At 39.5% G+C, this 24,973-nt stretch overlaps 2 protein-coding genes across 9 annotated transcripts in view; one reads left to right on the top strand and one right to left on the bottom strand.

The window, feature by feature from the left end:
* Positions 1-3,909, top strand: part of dennd5b (DENN/MADD domain containing 5B) — an 81,777-nt gene extending 77,868 nt beyond the window's left edge. For all 4 annotated transcript variants that reach the window (XM_025899754.1, XM_005475571.4, XM_025899755.1 and 1 more), the window contains one exon: positions 576-3,909. In XM_025899754.1, the coding sequence (XP_025755539.1) occupies positions 576-759 (184 nt within the window). In that variant the 3' untranslated portion in view covers positions 760-3,909. The remainder of the gene's footprint in view (positions 1-575) is intronic.
* A 7,932-nt stretch (positions 3,910-11,841) lies between these two features.
* Positions 11,842-22,902, bottom strand: caprin2 (caprin family member 2). Of its 5 annotated transcripts, none has more exons than XM_005475567.4 (21): positions 22,733-22,902; positions 21,891-22,140; positions 21,762-21,824; positions 21,590-21,676; positions 21,008-21,246; positions 20,665-20,747; positions 19,934-20,047; positions 19,215-19,252; positions 18,919-19,107; positions 18,452-18,493; positions 18,231-18,359; positions 17,982-18,066; positions 16,342-16,391; positions 16,143-16,250; positions 15,964-16,065; positions 15,664-15,804; positions 14,815-14,956; positions 14,567-14,740; positions 14,235-14,296; positions 13,604-13,655; positions 11,842-13,019 (listed from the first exon to the last, which is right to left on the bottom strand). In XM_005475567.4, exons 2-21 carry the CDS (start codon positions 22,122-22,124, stop codon positions 12,436-12,438), a joined length of 2,718 nt encoding a protein of 905 aa, XP_005475624.1. In that variant the 5' UTR covers positions 22,125-22,140; positions 22,733-22,902; the 3' UTR covers positions 11,842-12,435. The 5 variants fall into 5 exon arrangements, with proteins under 5 accessions (XP_005475624.1, XP_005475626.1, XP_005475627.1 ...); XM_005475569.4 differs by having other exon boundaries at positions 11,842-13,016; XM_005475570.4 differs by having other exon boundaries at positions 14,627-14,740.
* Positions 22,903-24,973: the final 2,071 nt, after the last annotated feature.

The following is a 24,973-nucleotide window of genomic DNA, read 5'->3' as shown; positions in this document are numbered from 1 at the left end:
ATAACTGCTTACTTATCATATTGTTATAGCATAAGCACACACATTTACTATTTGTTAATTCAGTTCACACTACACATATTAAATTGTCTGTCTCATTATTACAGTTAATTAAAACTAAAGCTAAAACTACTGTCGGTATGCAGAAAAATATTGTTCACTGAAATGAAAATTAAACTGGACTCTTGAATAAGACAAAACCAAATCATATTGTGTGTTCAACTAAAACTAAACTAAACAATAAACAGGAGATGTCCTTGGGTTGAGTCTCTGTCAGTGTGGTCAAGATTGTCACCCCAGCAATGGGAGGCTTTGTGTAGCTCAAGCTGAAACTAATTCAGTTCAGTTGTATTTATATAGTGCCAGATCACAACAACAGTCGCCTCGAGGCACTTTATCTTGTGACATAATGAATAAAAATAATCAAACCAAACTGAAACTAACATTTTTTAAAAACTAAATTGAATTAAAAATTGAAATTTAAACTGTGATAAACTGTGAAGTTTTAATAATTCTGATCTGCAATAATTCAGTTAATAGTAATTTTGCTTCATTTCTCTTCACTGGTTGCCCCACAGAGACCGCCTGCTGCCCCAGTGGCTCCCCCTGCTTGTGGAATGTCCAGTGATCCTGCAAATGTATGAGGACACAGCAATGCTCAGAGACCCTTCCACTCTCAATACCCTTATAAGCGTCCTTGAGACACTGCACGACTTCTCCATCACACTGGAAGCCTCACTGGTCAAAGGCATCAACCTTTAGCTCCACAGGACTCCGGTTATTTTTCTGTCCTCCTCTTCAGTTCACTCTGTCCGTCTAACTGTTAGCTCCTTGGCCTTGGGATTAGATGGATGATAGGGTTTGGAGGACATTAAATTGAAAGGACAATTTGGGAACCAAAGTTCCACATGTTCTCATGTTGCTTGATTCTTCATGGGAGATGCTAAAATTTGTGGGTGAGCCATGAGCTTGGATGCAGTATTTCCACTCTTCCTGTGAATTTCAAAGACTTTTTAAGGCCAGACCAAGGATCTGTAGTTTTTTACTTGATAAACTAATACTGTTCATCACAGTGCACAAGTTTCTGCAGACATATCAGGTTTTAGAAGCACTTCCTGCCTTCCATGTATCCTATGTCATTTCAGTACACTTGGAAAATGACTGTTTGGCTTCCTGCTCATATAAAACTCAAGCTGTAAGTCAAAAATCTGTTTCAAAAAGACTTTTGCAAAGCAGTTATTCACTGTCATGTTTGAGGGAACTACTTTTTATATTCCCAAAAACTGTTCATCTGGACGTAGCGGTGGCCAAACGTACGACTGAAGAAGTCACTTGGATGAGTGACGAAACGTCCAGATGAACAGAATCCGCTTTGTGGGATTTCCTTACCTTGATGATTGAGCATGCATCAAAATACTTTCTATATTGTTTTTGCTTTAAGGTCTTTTCTAGGCTGCAGGATTGTCGTTGCTAATATGAATCACAGCATCGTTCTGCCTTATCGATTCTCTTGATGTACTGAAATATGGCTGCTTGGAAGAAAAACAAAAAATTGAGTGCATGCTGAAATGACAGCATAGAAACATAACTGTAGCAGCAGACATGTAACAGCTGTGTGTAGCATAGCCCCCTTCAGTTGGTACGAGTAGATGCATTATCTTACCTGTAGCTGTTGGTTATAGTACCATCAACCTAACTGTTGTTAGCGTGAGCGAGAATGCTTTTGTGCACAGAAAGAATACGATGCCATGAAGAGACTGAGGGATCACTGACACAATAGAATAAGGATTTTTTCAATGACAGACTCAGTTTTAAGAGTTTAACCTGTGGCTAAACTCCTACCTACATTATGCATCTACGTCTCACTTCACAGATGTACGCATTTAAGATCAAGTTTTAAGGCTGTGTGCCTTACAAACTCATTTACACTATCTGCTTACACACAAATTCATTTATGATTTCTTGCCAGTTTGCCAGTTTCAACAACTAAGTAACAGCTAAACTGTAACATACAGGCTCATCTAAGAATGAAAAATGAATTTCAGCCGTTCCTCATGGTTGTTATCCAATCATCTTAAAGTAGACCTATTCTTCTCATTTCCAGCTCTGTGTCTTTATTCTGAGGCTTACTAATAGCATTTAAAAAAGAAAATGTTTTCAATTGTCTTATGTTGACCCTTCTGTGTAGATCCCTTGCTAAATCTAGTGTGTGAAATGAGCCTTTTGACTCCTGTTTGTCCGTTGTATTTTAATTGGGCATAAGCTCTATGGAGCCTACACAAACAGGCTGATGTCAGCTCGTTGTGAAAGTATGAGTAGGCTGAAGCCTGGAATCTTGTGAAACGTATAACAATATAAAGCTCCCTTATTCAGAAAGAGTTGCAAACACATATTAGATTTGGCAGATTTTTGTTGTTTTTTATAAAGACTGGATGCTCTTCCTGATGCACTCCAAGGGATTTATGCCTTTTCCTTGAAACCAGCGTGTGTGGGCCAAAAGTGTGAACCCCTACACTATGGAGATACCTAACACATTAACAATATACGACAGAAATTAATTCAAGCATAACATTAATGAATTAAAGTCCTGGCAGTTATTAAACTTTTCCACAAAACAACAAAAACAATAATCAGTATACACAGTTCACTGCATAATTCATATCATACATCAGGAATAACCTGAAATTTTAGAATGTTTACTTCACAAAATGACGTTACTATAAACACGACTGATGTAATAGTACCCATTTGTCACAAATTAGTATTGATTATTGTTTTTATGACTTATTTATTCATCTACCCAAAAAGTAACAGAATAGCAATAAAAGTATCGTACCATCTTTGACGTGTGTACTAAAGCATAGGAAGCGAGAAGTAGCAGGTTTATGGTCTTAACAACTTTCATGCTTGTGTATGTGTCATGATTCCCCGTAAAGTCCCACTTCAAGCCAGTCACAGGTTACGTTTTTAGTCCCTGTGTAACAGCCCCAATAGCACTGGCTGTTTATACACTTTTTAAAATCTAGATTTTATTCTTTGTAATAAAGCAAACTAGCCAATTGTCCCTTCTTCCAGTATTCATGCTAAGCTAAATGTTCTTTAATTGTTAAAAGGGGGTTTTATGTAAACCGCAGACTTGTCATAAATGGATGAATTTCACAATTAGAATTGTTAACCTTGTTTTCTGTGGTCCATAAATGTGTCATGAAGGAACGCGCCATATTTTTGTTTCACCTCCTCTAAATGTGTTCAAAATTTAAATATTTTTTGGCAGCAGAGAGTAAAATGTCTAGAAATGTGTATTTTGGGCAGATGTCTTATCTTTGAACTTTTGCAGCATTAGCAGTTTTGCAAGTGTTGCCTCTTACTAAATGGATACTTTCTGGTGTACATGTTGTCAACGCATGATGTCATTTAAGCCTCAGCTGTATTCATGTGGCACTCTAATGGATTATAAATAGCAGTGGAGTGTATCTGCTTTGTTACGACAAAATGTGGACACGGTTGCATTTCTGCTGTTTCCAGAACGGAGTATGTGATGGGCAACACATCCTGCCTTCCTGTGTTTTTAATTTATATTGATTTTGACTGTCTGACAGTAGCACTGGTGTTTTATGGCGGACAAACCTGTGGAGTAAGTCGATGCATCCTATGCACCTTTAAAGTAACCACTATATCTCATTAATGTGCCCCTGGTAATTAACCTGTGGGACTATTGACAGCTCCAAAGCACAGCAGTGGATTCCTCCACCTCTTCCTGGATTTCTTTATGTACGGACTATTTTTCTGGCGGCACCAGAGACGACATGTGGAAGATGACCATCCACCCTAGTAGTCGCATTTCATGTCAGCATTGAGACTGACTGCTCTCTACTGATATTTATTGTTCCTCAATAAAACACCCAAGTCTAAGATGTGTGTGTGACATGTATAATTTTGAAATATAATAATATTATAAAATAAAATATATTTAAAGCCAGGAAGGCACCACTTTTAGACTCAGTTGCTTGCTAATCTTGAGCAAAGTTTTAGTAGAGGTTACACTGGCTGTTGCTTATTTTATTTTGCATGTGTATTGCTTATTGGATAAATAAAGTATTTATCTCATGTCAGTCAAAAATGTTGCCAAAAATCCTCTTTGTAATCTTGTTATCCTGTTGTAGCTAATGAATTTCTCCGGAGGGTTTTTTTCAGCTTCACAGATAGTTATATAACACATGCAGTGCTTTACCTGCTTGCAAGAGAGAGACTCATTAGACATCATGTTTAAAAGATTTTTAGGCCGAAGTGCAATAAACTCAGAGTTGTCGGAATTTAAAAGTAGCAAATTATGGATGCCTGTAGTTTAACTAGTTGATTTGTGTCATCTGGATGTGTGTATCACCTCCATAGTAAAAAACATTTGATATGTCTTTTCATTGTTCTGTGTACGGGAAACTCTGATCATGTGAAAAGCACTGGTCCCAGCATAAAACTAAGTTAAATTCCATAACCAGCTTTTTGTGTGTGTGTCATGGAGTTCCTGTCTGTCTACATCTCAGGATTTCTTCCTGGTATCTAACAGCAGACAGAGTACTTTTTGGCAAACTGTCCCAAACCAAACTGATTATACTGGATGATGTTACTGGCTGCACAATGTTGACTCCTCAGACTCGTTCAAGTAAAATGCTAATTTATGCTTCTTAACTGGACAGATTGGTACCCTCCAAGTTTAGCTGACTTGTTTGAGAAGTGTACTTCACGTGTAGCTCTATATCACCACCTGTTTGAGATGACATCTTTGGTAAGTGTGGAATGTCATAAGCAATGGAGATCAGTTCTGTGGATTCTGGAGCAGGACAACACAATTTCAGTTCAGTTCATTTTTATTTCAAACATATACATTCACCAACATATCATAAAATCTTTCCATGCAGTTGTTTGAAAAGGAGTAGGCAGAAGTATATACTTATTTAGCCCTACCCCCTCAGGATTACATCCTCATCATCTAAATTTGAACAACAAAAATGTATACAATGCCTTTAACTTAGAACATAACATCACAAAAAAATATTTTCTCATATTCAACTAAAACTGTATTTAGATTTGCTAATTTGCAGAAGAAAAAAATAAACATCACTTTGACTGCTGTCTTGGGTTAATTGCATTTTCTTCATTCTTATACTTATTTAAAATTTGTTTTTTGAGTTTTATTTTAAACTGGTTTATATCACTACACTACATTGGATTAGGAGCATCCCTTTCCTTGCCTTATATATTATTTGCACTGTTTTAAACTTCACCAGATCCTGGAATTTTATAGCTTGCGTCTTAATAAAAAGTGTGTTTGTGTGAGTCCTATACCCCTCCTGATTTATTAGTCTAACAATAATAATAATGATAATAATAATAATGGATTGCATTTTTATAGCGCTTTTCTAGGCACCCAAAGTGCTTTACAATTCCACTATTCATTCACTCTCACATTCACACACTGGTGGAGGCAGCTACAGTTGTAGCCACAGCTGCCCTGGGGCAGACTGACAGAGGCGAGGCTGCCATATCGCGCCATCGGCCCCTCTGGCCATCACCAGTAGGTGGTAGGTGAAGTGTCTTGCCCAAGGACACAACGCCCTTTTCTGCATTATGATTATAGTCTGAATATTACTTTTATATGTATTTCCCCAAACCTCTACACAATAACTCATGTATGGTAATAGTAAAGCACAATATAACATATACAATGTTTTCCTATCCAGAAATTGTTTTACTTTCCCCAAGACAGCATTGCCCCGAGCTAACTTTCCCCTCACATAAGTGATGTGTGATTTCCAACAGGCCTTAAGATCAATGATCACACCAAGAAATTTTATGGTGTTAACCCTTTCGAGATATACATTATCAACACAAATTTCAATGTTAATGTTTTTCTTATAGTTTCCGAATAACATAAATTTTGTTCTATTTAAATTTAATGACAATTTGTTTCTATCAAACCACTTCTTTAATATCTAACTCCTGTGTGATCACCTCCAAAACCTGTTGAAATTCCACACCTGAACAAAGTATATTGGTATCATCTGCAAAAATTACAAACTTTAGTATCTTCGATACTTTACAAATATCATTTATATACATAATAAACATTTTCGGACCCAATACTGATCCTTGAGGTACTCCACATTCAGTATCCATCAGTTTAGATTTAAACTCACTTATTTGTACATATTGCTGTCGATTCATCACATAGCTCTTTATCCAATCCAGTACCACACCCCTAAACCCATATTTTTCTAGTTCGATTATTAGAATTTTGTGGTCAACAGTATCAAATGCTTTTTTTAGATCTAGAAAGACTTCAAGTGCATACTTCTTGTTATCCACACATTCTATTATTTCTTCCATTAAATCCATTAATGCCAAAACTGTTGATCTATTATTTCTAAACCCATACTGGCAATTCGCCAACAATCCATGTTTATCCACAAAGCTATCAAATCTTTTTATAAATAGTTTTTCCAGTATCTTAGAAAACTGGGGTAGTACCGACACTGGTCTATAATATGTAAAACAATGCTTTTCACCTGATTTATAAATGGGAATAATTTTTGCAACTTTCTTTTTTTGTGGAAAAACCCCTTCCTGGAAAGACAAATTAAAAATATATTGTAGCGGTTTTACAATACCATCAATTACTCTCTTTACCGTTACCATATCAATATCATGACAGTCAGTACTCGTTTTGTTCTTAAGTCCACTGACAATATCATATATCTCCTTCTCTTCCACTGCTCTTAAAAACATTGAACTTGCATTCCTTTCAATGTTTCCTCCAGTCTCCCTTTCTATCATATCAACCTTTATTTATTTATTTATTTTTTGTATTTATTATTGTGCTATCTACTGTACAATATAAAGCGCCTTGAGGCGACTTTTGTTGTGATTTGGCGCTATATAAATAAAATTGAATTGAATTGAATTGAATTGAATTATTTCCACTGCCAGTTTTGGCCCTATAGTTACAAAAAATTCATTAAATCCATTTACTACTTCGTTCATTTTACTAATAGTATTTGTCCCTTCCATAAAATACCCAGGGTAGTCATTAGTCCTTGGTCCATTTTTTATTATACTATTTAATACATTCCATTTCCCTTTCATGTTATCGTTATTATTTTCTAACTTTTTGATGAAGTATTCTTTTTTACAAGTTCTCATTATGTTAGTTAATTTATTTTTATACTTTTTATATTTCTTTTCAGATTCTATAGTTCTCTTTTTAATGAATTCTCTATATAAGGTGTTCTTTTTTTTTTTACAGGCATTTTGCAGTCCCTTCGTCATCCATGGTCTTCCTGCATACTTATCTTTCCTGTTCACTTCAATGACTAGGCTGTTTTTCTCTAGTAAGGCCATGAACAATGTTCCCTCTAATGTTTCACGTGTCTGAGCGAACACACAAACTCCCTGAGCGTCCCTTGGACCACTGTGAGCGACATCAGACGTGTGCACTGTGGTCACGCCAGCATCTAATCCATCCAAGTTACATGGTTTATTAAAATAATCAAATCACAGCATTTACATTTATGTTAGACTACTTTTAATTAACTGCTTTAGCCCACTTACAATGAAAATGTAAAAAATCCTGTTCATGACCTGTGTAGGATGTTAACACTATTGGAAGTAAAAATAACTTGAACTCCAATTTTGAAAACACAACTTTCTTTCTTTTTAAATAAAGCTCTGACTTGTATTATGAGTCTGTGGTCTGGGAGAGAGTCTGTAACTCTGTCTGCCAAATACAGTATATAATGACCAATGTTGGGCAATTAATTATATAGTTACTTCTTCAAAAAAGTAACTCAGTTTGGCAAACAACAAAGTTTTTTGCAGCTATTTTTTTTTTATGCAGCCAAGGCGTTTTTAAACAAACATTTCAAACTATTTACAGAACAATCAGCTGTTCTGCATCAAATCTGATGCCACACAAATTATTTGTGCCACTCCAAAAAATCATTTCTGTCCACTATGAGATGAAGGAGAACAACAGCCTGATACCTGCAGGCCTGACAACAGGAGATGTATCACTGCTGTAACACCTGTAACACTCAGCAGCCGCCTCATTGTTCTGACACACACAACAAAACTATTGACTACACTACACACTAACTACACACTAACTACACACTAACTACACAAGATTTGCGCTAACCGTCTCAAATCTCTCACATCTCAGAACACCGCCGTCACTCCTAAAACTTCCCCCCGTTTCTTAACAACTAGATGCCACGTTGCCATATCATTTTTTGATTGGTCGACACGGTACTTTTTTCGACGAATAGGAAAGGCTGGGGGGGGGGGTGTTTTGGTTTTGCTCACAGGCTTTCGAGCGTTTTCCTTATAAAACGCCGTTTTTACCGTTTCTTCCCGCAGTAAATATAAACAACGATAGTATTCAGGAAGAAAACCAAACATTGCAGATATTTTTATCATAACTCTGGTTTTACGTGGCCGATCAACACAATTTAAAAACTGGTATAAAGTCCACACTTTTCCCGTCAGTTGTTCCGTCTGTCCTGCTCACATCTCCAATGGTTGGACACGTTGTCATTAACGTGGCTTCACTGCACATCAGCCACGCCGCTTTGCTAGCTAAAACACCGGTGTCGGCACATAAGGACGCTGTCATAGCCTGTCAGCGACGTTGATTGGCTGCATATATACGAATGTAAATCGCATTATTGGTTGGACTATAGGATAAGGTGGCATCGTTCTAATCTCATACAGGAGCAGCCAGTCACTTACTGACTAACACTGCAAAACAGAATTGTTAAAGTTTTAATTCTAATTTCAATTCAGGTTAGATTTGTTTTGTGCGCAACGCAGATTTTCTGTGCGCAGAGACCGTGCCAGCAGTGCGCAATTGCGCACGTGCGCAGCTTAGAGGGAACATTGGCCATGAATATGCTTAAGAATGCCTCATAGGCTTTATTGACATCCTTGTGTTTATATACAATAGTCCAATCTTGTTTTATTAACTCATTTTTGAGACACTGTATTATCTTTTCTGTTCTAATTCTTTTATATATCATCTTACATTCATTTCTATGAACTTTATAACAACAGTCATAAGTTACAAAAACTGGTAAGTGGTCACTTATATCATTTATCAATATCCCCCTTTTTATATTTTCTTCCATTACATTTGTAAAAATATTATCTAATAGAGTTGCACCATTAGTGGTTATTCTCGTCGGTCTTGTTATCAGGGGAAATAATCCCATACAATACATTGAATCAATAAATTCTTCAATGCTCTTATTATGATTTGGGTTCAATAAATCAATATTAAAGTCTCCACAAACAAACATTTTTTTCTGATTGATATTTGTATATAAGTCCTCCATAATGTCCTTAAAAGTCTCAATCTTTGACCCTGGTGTTCTATATATGCAACTGACAATCATATTTTTCTGTTTTTTCACATTTATTTCCACTGTTATTCATTCCATCACTCCATCTACCACCTTCGTCATTCTTCTCATTTTTTCAAACCTTAAATTTTTATCAACATAGAGTGCCACCCCACCTCCTTTTTTATTAGTCCTATCTAAGTGAAGGAATTCATATCCCTCTATCTCAAAATCTTCTTCTTTTCCAGTGTTTATCCAAGTCTCTGATATTGCTATCACATCAAATGGTTGATTAAACTGTGCTATATATTCTTTAATAAATTGAAAGTTTGCATATAGACTTCTACTATTAAAATAAACCATGATTATATTCTTACCCCGCTCTATGTTCCTATTAAATTGTTCCATTGTATAATAATTAGTCCTTTAACATTTTGGTAAAACTATTACAGTCAGGATCTATATTGCTATCATACCCCAGTGTCCCCCTTTCAACATCCATTTGATTTGTTACTTGAAATCTGTCAGACATCTGACTTTATTATATATATTATCCACACACCATCATCTTTAACAATACTTTGTCTAAGCCAAGTACCAACCAATTTGACAATTCATTGAAAGTATCATCGACCATCCCAATGCTTTGCCTTACATTTTATCAGCCGTATTTTTCTAATTCTGTCAGTTCTTTAATGACTAAGACCTTTGCCTGCTCCGGTGTTCCATTTAAGTTAATGAACACCTTACAATCTGATGTCCAGGTTGACTGTATTTTCTTCTGTTTTCTTAATAATCTTGCTTGTCTTGCAATATCTGCGTTTTTCTTGATTAGGTGTTCATTAACATACACATTTGTTCCTTTCAACTTTCTTCCTTGCTTCAGTAGCTTTTTTTTCTGCTTCCTATTAACAAATCTTATAATAATGGCAGGTTTTTGATTCTTGTTTTTCCTTGGAAGAGTATGGCACCCCTCAATGTCCTTTCTGTCCATTTCAGTGCCTTGACTATTGAAAAAGGCCATTACCTGTTCTTCCAGGGAGCGCAACTCTTGCTCAGGCGGCTCCCCTCTCTCTTCTGCTGCTGCCCGTGCATATGTCTGGTGCTTGGTTCCCAGACCCGTTACTATTACATCTGTTATTCTCGAATATTGTTCCAACTCTGCCACTCGTACTTCCAACATAGCAATCTTCTTGTCCTTTTCCTCACTTTGCCTTCTTAATACTTTAATATCCTCAATTAAGTTGATTATCAGTTTTTGTTGTTTTGCAATGGTTATTTCTTCTGACATAAAGTTCAAAGATTTCTTTATGTCCTCCAGTTCCTCCTCATTGGTATTACTTCCTCTAGGCGGCATCTTCTCAATACTTGTGCCCCTTTTTTACTGCAGCCTCAATCAGTCCTGAGGCTTGCTAACTCTGGGCCTGCCTTTTCCTGTACCTTCACTAGCTCTTGACGGAGCCTGTTTGTGGCCTGGTGGCTGATGGTGAAGCCTGGCTGTGACTGCTAGCTGATGGTGGGTCCTGGCTGTAGCCTGGTGGCTGATGGTGGAGCCTGGTTGGTGCCTGCTGGCTGGGCCTGGTGGCTGATGGTGGAGCCTGGTTGTGGTCTGCTGGCTGGGCCACCTATCTAATGGTAGATCTTGGCTGTGGCGTGGTGGCTGATAGTGGAGCCTGGTTGTGGCCTGATGGCTGGGGCTGGTGCTGGCTGGGCCTGGTGGCTGATAGTGGAGCCTGGTTGTGGTCTGCTGGCTGGGCCAACTAGCTGATGGTGGATCCTGGCTGTGGCCTGCTAGCTGATTTTGTTGTGAAAGGCTTATAAGCGTCAACTTTACAACCACTCACGAGTGGTTTTGTGTTTAATGAGGCACTTAATACTCATGTTTGGAATGGTTTGTATAGAGCATTTTTCTTTGTACTTGAGTAGGGCTTTTAAAGAAAGTGACTGGACCTTTTTAAGTTTTGTGAAGACATTTCATCTCTCACCCAGGAGGCTTCTTCAGTTCTGAACTGGAGAACTGATGGTACGAGTAACACAGGTTTGTTTAAGAGCCAGTAAGTAATGTAACCAAAGAGATCTGAACATCAGCATAAAGAGCGAATCACATGGCAGCAAGTCCACAGAAAAGGACAACACAAGCTGCTGAAGTTTAAAAACAGACCATCCTAATGGGAAAAGAAGGTGACGTGTTGGTGCTATACAAACTGCAGAACTACCGGGATGTTCCTGCACAGCTTTCTACAGGGTTTATGAGGAAAGGTCTGAAACTGGGTGTACAAAATGCAAGGTTTATCTAAATAAAGTGATCATTTTTTTGTGAATTGTGGCTTTGAGGCAATTTCAGTTTTCCAATGTTGGGTTCATGTTGCCTTTTAATGCATCTCCTGCAAACTGTAGTATGAAGATGACAAGAATTTTTCTTAAATTAAACAAATAAAACAAAACATGACACTTCACTGCTCATCTTTTATTTCATCAAGAGACCTCTTTTATACCTTCACAGTAGACTTAGTGCTACAATTTTGCCTTTAGTGTTTGACACCACACCCACCACCAAGAACAATCTTTTCCTCAGTAAGAATGAATGCATAGGAGCACAGCATCAAGCAAAGTGCTGCAAATACAGTTTGTCAATTCACCTGATAAGTCATTCATTTAGTTCAACAGGAGGTTAGCATCTGGTCAATGCAAACATTCATTGAACAAAAAGGCACAAAATAGTTCCATTCTCGCAGGTGACGCTTTACAGCAGATGGTGTAACTGTATCAGTCAAAGTGGTAGATCATCACAAGTCATTACAATGATTTTTATTTTTAGGAGAAGGCCATCTGCCTGGTTTGTCAATTGGTAACAGACTCCATTTGAAAACAGGCAAGTTGTGTAAGTAGTCAAAGTGTATAATCTATACTCTCACCCATGTTGTGAACAAGTTTTATGCATTAGCATGCAGCCTTACCACAATACTGAAACGTCAGTGCAGTCACCATTCAATGCAAAGCAAACAGTCCACACACTGGAAGAAGACGCCACCAGGCTGACTGCTATTCAATCCTGGTACAGCAGAAACCCAGAGAAGGTGCTGTACTTCCAAGTGCTGCCATAGATGGCTCCACGATGCAACCTGAGCCACACCTGGTCTCCTTGGAAAAGCGGCAAAATGGCGTGGTTGCTGGCTGTTTCATGGTCTGGGGCTCCATCGTTGGCGTATGCCGACACCATCACCTCCTCGTTGCGCATGAGGTTAATGTAGAGCGGCACATTGATGGCAAGCTTCAGGATGTGGAAGATAAAGACATAGGTTCCATTCACAGGGCAGGTAAAGCGGCCAATGTGGGTATCGTACATCTCCCCTAGGTTGCTATGGAGCTGGTCAAATACAATCGGCTGGTCGAGATTTCCCGGAGCGAAGTTGGCAGTGCGAGAGGCAGTGAAGGCCACTCGCAGAGGTTGGGAGGGTTGGGAGAGCGGGTAGAGCTGCATAGGCAGCAAGGCGGTGTGGTGGTGTCCATGTGGAGTGAGTGGGACCTCCACAGTGGAAACAGACAGGGAATCCCCATGACCCGAGTCCACAATTGTGAATGCTCCCTCCCGGTCTGGGCTGCTCACCTGAGAAGAATCACTCCAGGCTGCTGTGGAGTTGAAACTACACTTAACAGAATGCCATGTTTATATTTCCTTCTTTTAAATGCAGATAATTATTAACTGTAGGAAGACAACATATCAAATCCCAAATTTGAGAATTTTGGTGTGGAAATGTTGGTGGCACCAAACTTCAAATTAAAAAAAAAAAAAAAAAAAAAATGCCAGGCATTCCGTTACAACAAGCAAGATGAGCAGCGCTCGACTACCCAAATCTAAAAATGGAAATCAATTAAAACAGATGTGAAGAGAGGGACTGCCTTCACTTTGGTGGAACTCGTGTCACCCGTTTGCATCCATGAGGGAGCTGCACTACCATCATTACTGGTCTGAGGCTCTAAGTTTGTTTGTAAACTTCAAACAAATTCAGGTATGAAAATATTGAAACACAGATTTGTGCTTGAATGTTTGTAAACATGATTTAACACCCAGACTTGTGTTTACGCCCAATTGATAAGGGCCAATGTCCTTTGGACAGATGACACCAAAGTGGACAAGTCAAAGGTTAAAGGTCAAACCAACATGTCTCTCACAAATGGAAGCTGTAGCAGAAAAGACAATCATTGGTTCCTACCACTGTTGTTATGTCTCCCTCCTCGCCTGTAGTTGTGCTGGTACCCTGAATCCTGAGAAAAATGGCCACAGAAGCACAACAGTGACTCACGCAGACACAAAAAGGACAACCATGATGTCGTACATCGTTTTGAACACAAGAGTTGCTCAATTTACCAAGTCAGGCATTGTTGAAAGCTTTTGGTGAGTGCTGATGATTATTTGTTATGGCAACCAACATAGTCAACATATCCCACAACTGTTTGCAATTTTGCAGCCTACTGTGTATACACACCCCCCCACCCCCTTCTGATGATCTACTTGATTATGAATTTTAAAGCTGCAAACTTCCTCAGAACAGGTTGTGCTTACAGAAGAAACTGCCCCCCATATAGAAACAATTCGTTCCCTTTCCACATGAACAGATTAGTATAAAACTTGCAGGACTTGAATAAGTTGTGCTTTTACTTAGTGAGCAGCTTCAATTCTGTAAATAAATTGATTTGCTTGTCAAGTAGGTTTCCCCATCCTTTGCTTGGGTCATTTAATGAAATGCCTTTTTGGTTTATGGCCGTATTTAATCCATCATTTGTGCTGGGATTATAAAACATATGTTAAAAAAAAAAAAAGAAAAAAGAAGAAGGTTGACTTACTCTAGCAGCATAGAAGAGGGGACCAGAGTCCCTGAGATGAGTTGGAGAGATGTAGGATCCTCCTGGTAATCAGAAACCAGTTTAAGAAAACCTCAGTTTAAATTGTGCCAGTTCACAAAGATGCTTGATGAGAAGGTCATAACCCCACAATATTAAAGAAAACATTCACACAAACATTTTGTGGTTGTAGGGAAGAAGAACTCCCTTTTAACAGGACGAGCCCTTCTGCACAGAGGCACAGCCACAGCTTGGGGTGGGGTGAGGAAACGCACAACAAAAAATAAAAAATACCACAAAAACAAAACAAAAAAACAAAAACAAAAGACCAATACCTCGTTGCCACCCAGAGGAGCGAAAGGTTTGAGCCAGTGCCTTGCCACCACGTGCCATACCTCTCACAGAGCCTCTGGTGTAGTATGATTGGCCAGGTCGATTCACACCACCCGACTGGCTTGGAGACTGAAAGATCTGTCCACCATTACCCACCAAGTAATCCGACTGGTACACTAGAGAAAATGCATCTCAGATGATGACAACCGGTCTAACAGTGACAAAGCCAAGAATGCAAAACTCAACATACCTGGTTGTGCCTCCTCCTCTGAGAGAGCAAACTCAGGTGGTGTCTGGGTGCTGGCAGTGGTGTATCTGGGCTCAGTGAAAACAGAATCTGGTTTATAGTTCACCTCCCCCGTCTGAGTTAAGGAGGTGCTCACTTTGAAGACCTACAGAAAGCAGAAAATGGACACCAAACAAACTGAAGGTCCCATTCAGATTTAGACTGAAGTCAGATCGTCTCCAGATGCATTAAAGCTCTTTACTTGAGGAAAAAAGAAACAAAAAACACCTTGAGGAGCTGGGTTTTTTGGAAGTCACAAAACAGACATTTTGAGAAGATGTAGGCTAATGAGCTTGTTTAGCATTCATACATCCATAAGCTGTATGGGTGTTTAATAGTACCACAAACTATTAAAATATTAGAATCTTACTTTCCAGAACTGAACCACAAAAATATTTTAGATGAGATGTCAATTTTTAAGTTTAAATATGATGGTTTATGCACATGGTTCTTAAAAAATTACTCCATCTTAAGACTTCCACCAACTTGAAGTTTGTGAACACCCAGAGACTACAGCTGGAACAGCTACACCTGTTCAGACACCCAGTAAAATGGAGATATAATACCCACTAATAGCCTTTGACCCATTTGCTGAAGCCACAAGATCTTTAATCAGAATCTCTTATCCTGAGCTGCACCATGTTTGAGAAGTCTCAGCTCTTCTATTTCTTGCATACAGGGAGATCTTATCTCACCTCATTTCTTTTTATATGAACACTGTCTGGATCGCATCTCAGAGAGGGAGCTGCAGCCCTGCACTTTGACTTTATCCACCAATGATCAAAGTCAGAATGACACTTTGATGAAACTTACTGACTGGATGCTCTGAAACTGTGCAGAGGTCAGAGATCGCCTGGTGGGCGGTGTAGAGAAAGTCTGTCCCTGAGGGGGGGTGGAAGTGCAGGATGTTACCCCATTACAGGGCGACTGCTTCCCTGAATCTGTTACTGGTGTCTGGGAAGGTTAAAAGAAACAAAATGAAGTATTCTGGCAACACTTCACAGAAGAAGTTCTCTCTGATGATGGCTGAGCGATCTACTGTACAATATAAAGCGCCTTGAGGCGACTTTTGTTGTGATATAAATAAAATTGAATTGAACTGAGCTCACTTACCCTAGGACAGCTCTTTTCCTCCAGATTGCTGGAGACAGTCGACTCCTGGCGAAACAGTGGCGGTGAAGGAAAAATCTCTTTTTCAGCCAACTGGAGTGACTCCTAGATTGACAAGAAAGCTTTAGAGAGGCACACAGAATGCAGAGCATAACATTATATTGAAACGAATGGCTCCTTACATGAGGTAGGTCCTTTGGTGAAAGTTCTATGTCACAGGTCTCCAGGCTCTGATTTCCATTGGTCAGACTGACTCTGCGCTCCGTAAGCCTGGAGGGCAGTGGAGTGGACTGAATATGGGAAAGGTGGATATGTCACAACTAAAAATGGTTCTCATTTTTAGTCACACCTGCTTTGTTAAAAAGGAAAAGAGCTCCTTACATGCATCGCTTTGGGTAGGACATCAATTGGGCTTCTCAAACCTGCTTTAGCTGTTTAGGTGAGATGGAAAACAACAACAACAAAAAAAAATAAATAAATATTAGGAAATTTATTCCAAAAATCTAAGCAATATTTCTCTTTTTATGACTCAAAGACAGACAAACTGCTAAAACATAACACAAATCACATTTGCATATACTGCTAGTACATTTATAGGCCACACCCAGGCCAGCAAGAGCTTTTCTGAATATTACGTTTAGAATAGATTTGAATCTTTTTTCAGTGTATTTCACCGTTCTGTCTTAATCCCTCACCTCCCTAGAGCAGCTCAACACCTTCATAGTAGTATTGCCACGCTAAATGATGAGCACATGTTTACCGAGTACTCAAATGGCTTTTTATCACACCACCACCAACTGGATCGGGGGAATTTGAGGTTCAGCATCTAGCCCTAGGATAGATGTGGAGACTAGATGAGCTGGGAAGTCAAACCACTGACCCAAGTAGAATGCAACCTGCTATACCCCCTGAGCCACAGCCAGCCACGATGACAATCACCTGTACACCTGGTAAGGTCCAGCACACTCGAAAAGCCTCCCTTCGGTGACGTTTCCAACACTAGTCAAGTTCATCCATTTCAACCCTGACAAAATGGAATTCCATGTAGTCATCCTTGAAACTCTCTCAGTGAGTTGATTACTACACCGGCCCCTCTCACTAGTGACACCAGATCATCAGCCACCAAGATTTTTCCCATCCAGGTTTGCTTCTTTCAATTTAGATTCTTTGTTTTAATTTTTACATTTAAATAAAACTATATTGGATCTTTTGTACACAATCTAGATAAGGTTGGTGTAATTATACAAGACTAGACTATTATAAAAGACCACCTCCATCCTAACATCTATCTATCTATCTATACACACACACACACACACAGCTTCTCCCCGTGGGCTGTGACAACCATGAATGCAAATTAAGAGTGAGCAGACCTCTCTCATACAATCACTCTGCTGCTGCTGCAATTCATTACATTCCCTGTGCAATATTTCGGCAGATGTGCAATTTCCATCCCTATCCTTTGTGACCAAAGCCCCCACAATGCTTCCTGGAAGACAAACATCGTGTAGTGTTCTTATATCATTTTTTCTTTACTTTTGCACTTTTGTGGTCTTGCTACCTTATTTCGCTGTGCAAGCAACCCTACAATGAGAATAAAAGTTCTAATTTTTCTCTTTAAGTACCCAGTCCTTCCAAATTGATCTTTGATAGTTCTCATGATGTAATATAATCGCCGCTGCATTAGCAAGCTTTACAATGATCCCAAACACACAGCCAATGCAGCAAAGACATACCTTTATCATTAAAGAGTACTTTGAAAACTATAAGAGATCTTGCCAGAGTGCAAAGCTGTGTTGGTCAATGCTTGTTGGTGGTGCCTTTGCCTAGACAAGGACAACAGGACTTCCTTCCATTGAACTTAAGCTCTGTTGACTCTTGATAAGCTTCTTTTAAAAAGGTAAGCCCCACCTGTGCAGTCTTGCTTTTATCTATGCCATTTCAATGGTTGCATTTTATATGATAAAGCACTTTGGGACACCTGAGGATTATAGATCTTGTTAATTTTTTCCTCAATTTACCCAGAATAGAGGGAGATCCAGAAGGCTGTCTCTTCAGTCTGAGCTGGTCATTTGGAGGCGAGCTCTCACCATCTAGGAGAGAGTCCTGAACAGGACAGCATTTAAAAAAAAACAAACAAAAAACAAACAAACAAACAAAAAAACAAAACAACAGAGCAATAAACTTTCAGTCACTGGCAAAGCTGAAAAACCCCCCACTATACAATAGTACCACCATTTACACACACAAATTTGCAAACCAAAGTCCACCTGCATAAAACTAAAGGAGCCATGGATCTTTGTCATGAGCTCCTCGAGGTGTTGTTTTCTCAGGATGGGGTCTTTAGGTAAGGCAGATGCAGAACTGAAAACTTCCACAGGTATATCCATGCCAACTACCTGTCAGGAATTACAAGGGGATCATTTGTACACCTAAAAATATTTACAGAGCATCATGCACGTGTCTGGTGAAGATCAACTGTTATACTCACCAACTTTGAATTTTGCTCTTGTTTGGCCTTCTTCTCTTTCCTCTGGGAAGAATATGATTTTAATCACCTGAGCTTTTGAGCCAATACTGGCAGATCAGTTATTGTAATTTAAGATAAACTGACTACTTTCAATAAGTGCGCTCACCCCAGAGAATTACAGTATATCTGCAGTCCTGCCTTATAATAGCAAGTCTTCGCTGTCCCCTCCCCCAAAGTAATGCAGTCACTGGAATGTTACCTTTGCTAAACTACAGCATTAGTGCTTCGTTTTATTCTCTCCAACTACTGAGCTGTTATTCACAAACAGCCTGTTCTTCACCACGAGAAGAGGAATGCATAAATCATGTTATACTTCCGTTTGATTCATTCTGGATACTAATATAATGAATAGTCGTCTTCAAGTCACCCAGTTTTACTCGTCATCTGCAATGACAACTGCAGAGCAAAAATGTTTGACTATATTTTACCAGTTTGCAGTCTGCAGACGGCTTCCTCGTGGTGGATGGAATGACTTTAGGTATTAAAGTGGCAGCTCCTCTCCATGGTTTGAGGACTGCAGTTTGCGGTGATGAAGGTTCATCTGGGAGCTCCGTATCCCAGCAGTCAGGAGGGTCCTGCTCCTTCTCCGTCTCACTCACATATAGTCTATTGAAAAACTGTCATACAACCGACAGCAGTGGATTGGGAACTGTTTGAATATAAAGCACTGAAATGCAGTCGAAGGAAAAGGGGGGGGGAGACCCTAAATGAATATTGGGCTTACCTCCTTTGAAACTTCATTTGATTTTGACTTTAGTATGGCTGACAGGGCAAAACAGAAAAAGAAATATGGAAGTCAACTTTTTCAGGGAAGATATGGCAGTTACAGAAATACATTTCATGTAGTTATGCCTTTTAAAGCTCAGCTTAAGGCTGCAGAAACAGGGTGGGAGTGGGATCACAACACTGTCAAAACTAACCTCGGAGCTGTGCATTCTAAACTCAAACTGCAGCGTCCCTCAGAACTGTTAAACAGGAGCCTAGGTGGGACACCTGATGACAATATAACTACACAAAAGGAATGTAGACGGCCACAAGTCGCAGTCTAAACAAGCAAGAAATCAAAGCCAGGAGGTGCCGTAGTCTGAAATGTCTCAGCTCCCTCTCTATACAGTCTTATATTGCAGATCGACTCAAACTCATTTTTCAGCACATGAAGTTGTTCTTTGCCTGCTACAGCTTCTGGTTGGAGTAATCCTTCTAGCTTACAGACAACACAACAAGGACTAGCACGGGCATCTCCAAGACAGTACAGTTTGATTCAATTCCTGGACAGGAAACTCAGGAAGCACCAAAACAATGTCAAGGACCACCAAAACACTAACTTGGTCAACCTGCTGGTAGGAAACTACAAAATAAAAACATAAAACACTGATCCTGTAACACATGCAAGGTTTTTCATGGCTGAAAAGTTGCTATTGAAATGTAATTTTGGAATCTTACGAGTGTGGCTGGCTGGGCTCAGGACCACCTCCGGAGTCTTGCTTGGAGGAGGTGGAAGACAATTGAAGTACTCGCAGTTCAACAGCCTGGTGAGCTCCGCTTTCAACTGCTTAACTGAAAAGGAAAAAAAGAGGCAAGTAGTAGGGAAGATATTCTTAGTAAGGCAAGTCTATATGCACAGAAACCAACTGGCTAAAACCAGAATGAAAAAAAAAGTGTTACAGTCAGTAAGCGTACGGTCTTATGGTCAAAATAGTTCATTTTTATAGACGTACACTCAGTTTGACTCACTGGGAGGTAGCCTGTGTGAGTGTCAATCCTGAGAGTGAAAGGAAAAACTCATTTGCTTGGTTGCCATTCACACTCCGTGTCAATGCAGGTACTTCAAACAAATCATCCGTCAGTCAAGCCCTACAATTCTTGGTCAAAACTGTCTTCAAACTATATCGAGATCCTTTCTTGGAGTGAAGTAATAAGTCTCATTGAATCAAGAATATCCATGTATACCCTGAACGGAAAGACTGAAATGCTGTGGATTAGAGAAAAAAAAAAAAAAAAACTCCAAACGCCTTCAACAGGCTGAGGTGGAGGTTTATGAATATTTTGCTCTGAGTTTTTCCTTGCTGTTCTTTGAATTGCAGACATTGCTTTTTGCAGCTGGTTGTAGGGCTTTGGGTCTAATATGTTAGAATTATAGGAGCTCTAAAGATCTTTCTGGTTTTTGCACTCACATGAGGATCCAGCCACCGGCTTGTCTTTTCCCTCCAATAGGTCCATGTAGGCCAGAGCCGCCTGCTCCATTTGCTCTTGTAAACTACAGCAAACAGAAAAGAGATGTCAGTAGCTATATCCTAAAATTCTAGCCACCCTATGCCTGACTAACTAGAAAAATTCTATGTCAACACTCAACTTTCACTCAAGAAGGGCAGAAAACTTGGCTCAGAATTTGTGGCCTCCTGAAAATATTGTGACATAACCAATGAGAAGTGAAATACTTGGGTCAGAAGTTTTAGTCATTGCAGTTGCTACGTCATCTTCAAAGATGGAAGTTAACCATCTTACGGTCACTCTCACCTCAGTCTGTTATCTCTCTTGACTCCAAGCAAGGTGGTGAGCTGGCTCAGACTATGTAGCTGCTGGCCTGGAACACATGGTGCCTGATTCTGGCCGGCCAAAAGGTCTCTCCTGACATGCTCCTTTTGCAGGCTAGCAAGGAGGTGCTGGACCTGGAGTACAGTGGCCAAACGTCGCCTCTCTTCCTCCACCTTAGCTACTTGCTCCTTCTTCATGGCTTTCCTCTGGGCCTTAATCAGCTGCAGGGGAAGATTAAAGGAGTTCTCAAATTCTATAGCTAGTTATGAGACTTCTGACTATACAACAGTTTAATTTATATAATGGATATGAAGTCATGAAAGTGCATTTATTTACAAAGTACAGTTCAATTGGAGTTTTAGACCAGATCGACATCAAAACAAAAGGAAAGACAAAACCAAAAGAAAAAGCACAGGTTACATTTCTAACTTCTAACTGGGTGGGCAGCCTACAGCCCACCAATATCATTAAATTACCAGGTGTAATTTTGGATATTCTTGTCTAATGCACTGGAGCCAAACACAGCACAAGCAACCTAATACCCAGGGCATAAGAGACATTTACATTCTGAGTCAAGCCATCCAGGGTTTTGTGGAGCTCTCGTGCAAAGTCCAAGTTGTGCAGCACCTCCTCATACTTTTCCACAGCCGCCTAAAATGGAAATCGAAAGATCAAATCACCAGTGCAGGTTCTAGAGACAGAGCTCATTTAAGAAATCACAACTCGTTGGACTCACCATTTGATCTTTGTTTAGAACCTCACCCTGTTTCAGTCTCTTCCTGTAGCCGAGCAGTTTCAGCTGCGGGGACAATACGCGTCACAAACAGCAGTCGCCCACTTTTACAGCACTCTGTCAGAAACTTACCTTCTTTTTCTCTAGGTTGCGAATTTTGTGTTTGAGGCAGATGAGGCCATCTTCTATGTAGGTTTCATAGCCGTAGTAAGCAGTGGAGATTTCCATGTTGAGCTGCAGAGTGTTCAACCCAGCAGGTGAGCCCATCTTCAGGATACCATCAGTGACCGAGTCCTCTTCTCTTCCTTTTGAGTTCTCAGGTGGAAAGGTGATATCCAGGGTAGGTGAAGGAGATAGCTGCACCATATTGAGCTCCACACTGCTATGAAAAAAACACAAAAACAAAAAAAAACAAACAAAAAAAACAACACACACCACAACATCAAAGCTGGAGAGGAAGAGATCCTGTTGTAGCTTGCAGTGTTTCAGTAGAAACAGTGGCTGGGTGGACAGAAGAGTTTGGGCAGCCGCCAACCCCGTGACAATGCATTTATCCCGGCCACTGAACAACCGGCTGTCCCTGGATGAATCATGAAAGGAGCAGAAGCAGAAAGCGCCACAACACGAACAACATGCGCAAAAAGATGGTTTCTGTACATTTTATTTGAACTACACATCCTTGTTTAAAACATCCACGTGATTCATTTTAGCCTCACTTGTTCTGCTGACTTGTCAGGGATTAATATTAGCAGAATGGGCTTTAATAAACAACATATAATGGGGAATTACAGCTTTTGGCTCAAGGTTCCTCATGCTGCAGTCAAATCCCGATTAAAAATCCACGCAAACTTTCCTGCAGATATCGTGTCAAAAGAGCAGACACTTAGCGGATCAGAACTTTGCCTTCATATTGTCGTCATTTCAAATTTTATCGCTACAGACGCCGCAGCGTATCATTTCAAACAAACACCCACCTTGTAGCTCGTTAAATTCTCACAGGAAGTGCCGCCGGACAGCTGAAAGCTCCAAAGCAAGCCCCCTCTTTTCTAACCGTGATGTTCAGCTGGCAGAGGCCACGCTGGCTCATACCTTTATATACTCTGCCGCTTTACACATGCCCTGCTGGGGCCGAAAAAATAATCAGCCACACCACATCCGGTTCTAGTACCTGTCGGTGACCAGACCGGATTCTCTCTGAAACATCATTATAGCACTTTATAACAATATTTCACAAGTGATTTGATGGATGGAATCATTTTGTGTGTTTTGTTGTTGGTATTAATAATTCAACTGAATCATGAAATGAGTTTACACACTGTTCGTTTATGACATATTTCTCTGATAGTTTAAACCACAGACTGCATTTAAAAGATAGAGGTAGTCATCTCTGCATTTAGAAACATCACCTTTACCTTTTCAGTCAGGTTATTTGGTTTATTTGTTTATTCATTTATGAGCAAAACGTAACCGTATTTGTACAAGAGTGTGGGAGTGCAAGGTTATTAATTATTAGTTAGCTGTCACACAAAAATAGTTAGTGACAAAAAAATAGTTCGTGACAAAAAGCTATTTTTGTCACATATAGAAACATGCATCATGGCAACTTTTGGAACCAGCCAAGTGACCACTAGAAGAACTGCAGTTTTTGGAACTTTCAACACTAATTTTTCTGCTCTGGAGGTTTTTCCTTAGTCTATCTCTAACATACTCTTCTGTCACACCCGCTCTCTGCATGTCCTCCTTCACAACACCCATGAATCTTTTCTGACATCCTGGATGGCAGCTCCATCTTCAATATTCTTTGTCTCCAAAAGCCTCAACCTGAGCTGTCTTTCTGATATACTAATTTCTAATCTTGTCCATCCAGCTCACTTCAGATGAAAACCTGTCTGTACTCTCTTCTTCACCGCTGTTGTATTTAAACTATAGTAACTTCACTTCTCATTCAAACACATATTCTGCATTGCTTCTACTGACTTTCATGCATCCTCTCTCCAGTGAATATCTACACTTTTCCAGACACTTGTGGACCTGTTTCCTAGGCTCACCGCAGATTACAATGCCATCTGCAAACATCATAGTCTATGGAGACTCTTGCCTGACCTTGTCAGTCAACCTGTCCATCAGTATTCCAAACAAGAAGTGGCTCAAATGTAATTCCACTCCCACCTTGAACATATCTGTCACTCCTACCGCACACCTCACCACTGTTTCCCTGTCTTCATGCATATCCCCCACTACCCGCACAATACTTTTCTGCCATTCCTGAATTTCCTCATGCAGTCCCACAGTTGATGAAGCCAAGTTACAGCACCACCGTTAGAGAATACTTTTCTTTGCTATTAATTCAATTCAATTCAATTCAACTTAATTCAACTAAATTCAGTTCAATTCAATTCAATTCAGTTACGGAGGTCGGAGGTCAGTTACGGAGGGCCTGAGGAAGGAATACTTCCTCAGGCTCGTTCTAGAGCCCAGGCCATGCGATGAGGTGATATTCTGTCCTGTAAAACCCGGTTTTATAGTTTTAACTATAAAGAGGGTGGTAAGTGGTTGTGTATAGCTGTCTTTGGAAGGAACAAATACATTTGTATTGTGATGAAAGGTGCTAAAGTTACGTATTGTCTCTAATGGTGACTTCTTTTTTATATTTACTTAAAGGCCGTTATAGTAATGGCAAAACTACTGTATTTGTGTATATGTATTCAAGCTGGATGATTTACAAAGCTGCACAAAAGTCTGTAATAACTCTTGTTTATTCAGCTCCTCATATTTTTGTGTTGCTTTGCTTTCATATTCAGGAGAACTTCTTCAACATGCTGAAATTTATTTATTATTTATTAAACAAATTAATTATTTAATTGCGTGATAAATATATTATATTATTAATATTAATATTTATTTTCTTTCACATCTAATTTACAATGTTATTCATTTACGTGACGTGTTTAGTTATTTATGTATTAATTTTACTTACTTTTACTCTACTTCTTTGAGACACTGAAATTATAGATACAAACGTGTGTAACTGTGTGCTCATTTAAATGAGCATAACGGCAAGAAAAGGGAATAATCGTGGGTCATACGAACTTCCCATTGCTTGCAGAAATATTGCATTTTGGAGTCACGTAATCACACTCCAGCCAAGCAGGTGGCGGTAATACAATAAAATGTTGGATGTCAACTGCCTAAAAAAAGAACTAGAGCCAATATTT

This window comes from Oreochromis niloticus, linkage group LG17 (assembly GCF_001858045.2).
Source record: "Oreochromis niloticus isolate F11D_XX linkage group LG17, O_niloticus_UMD_NMBU, whole genome shotgun sequence".
NCBI classification, from domain to species: domain Eukaryota; kingdom Metazoa; phylum Chordata; class Actinopteri; order Cichliformes; family Cichlidae; genus Oreochromis; species Oreochromis niloticus.
The sequence above is the reverse complement of the archived record's forward strand: the minus strand, read 5'-3'. Positions and strand labels throughout refer to the sequence as shown.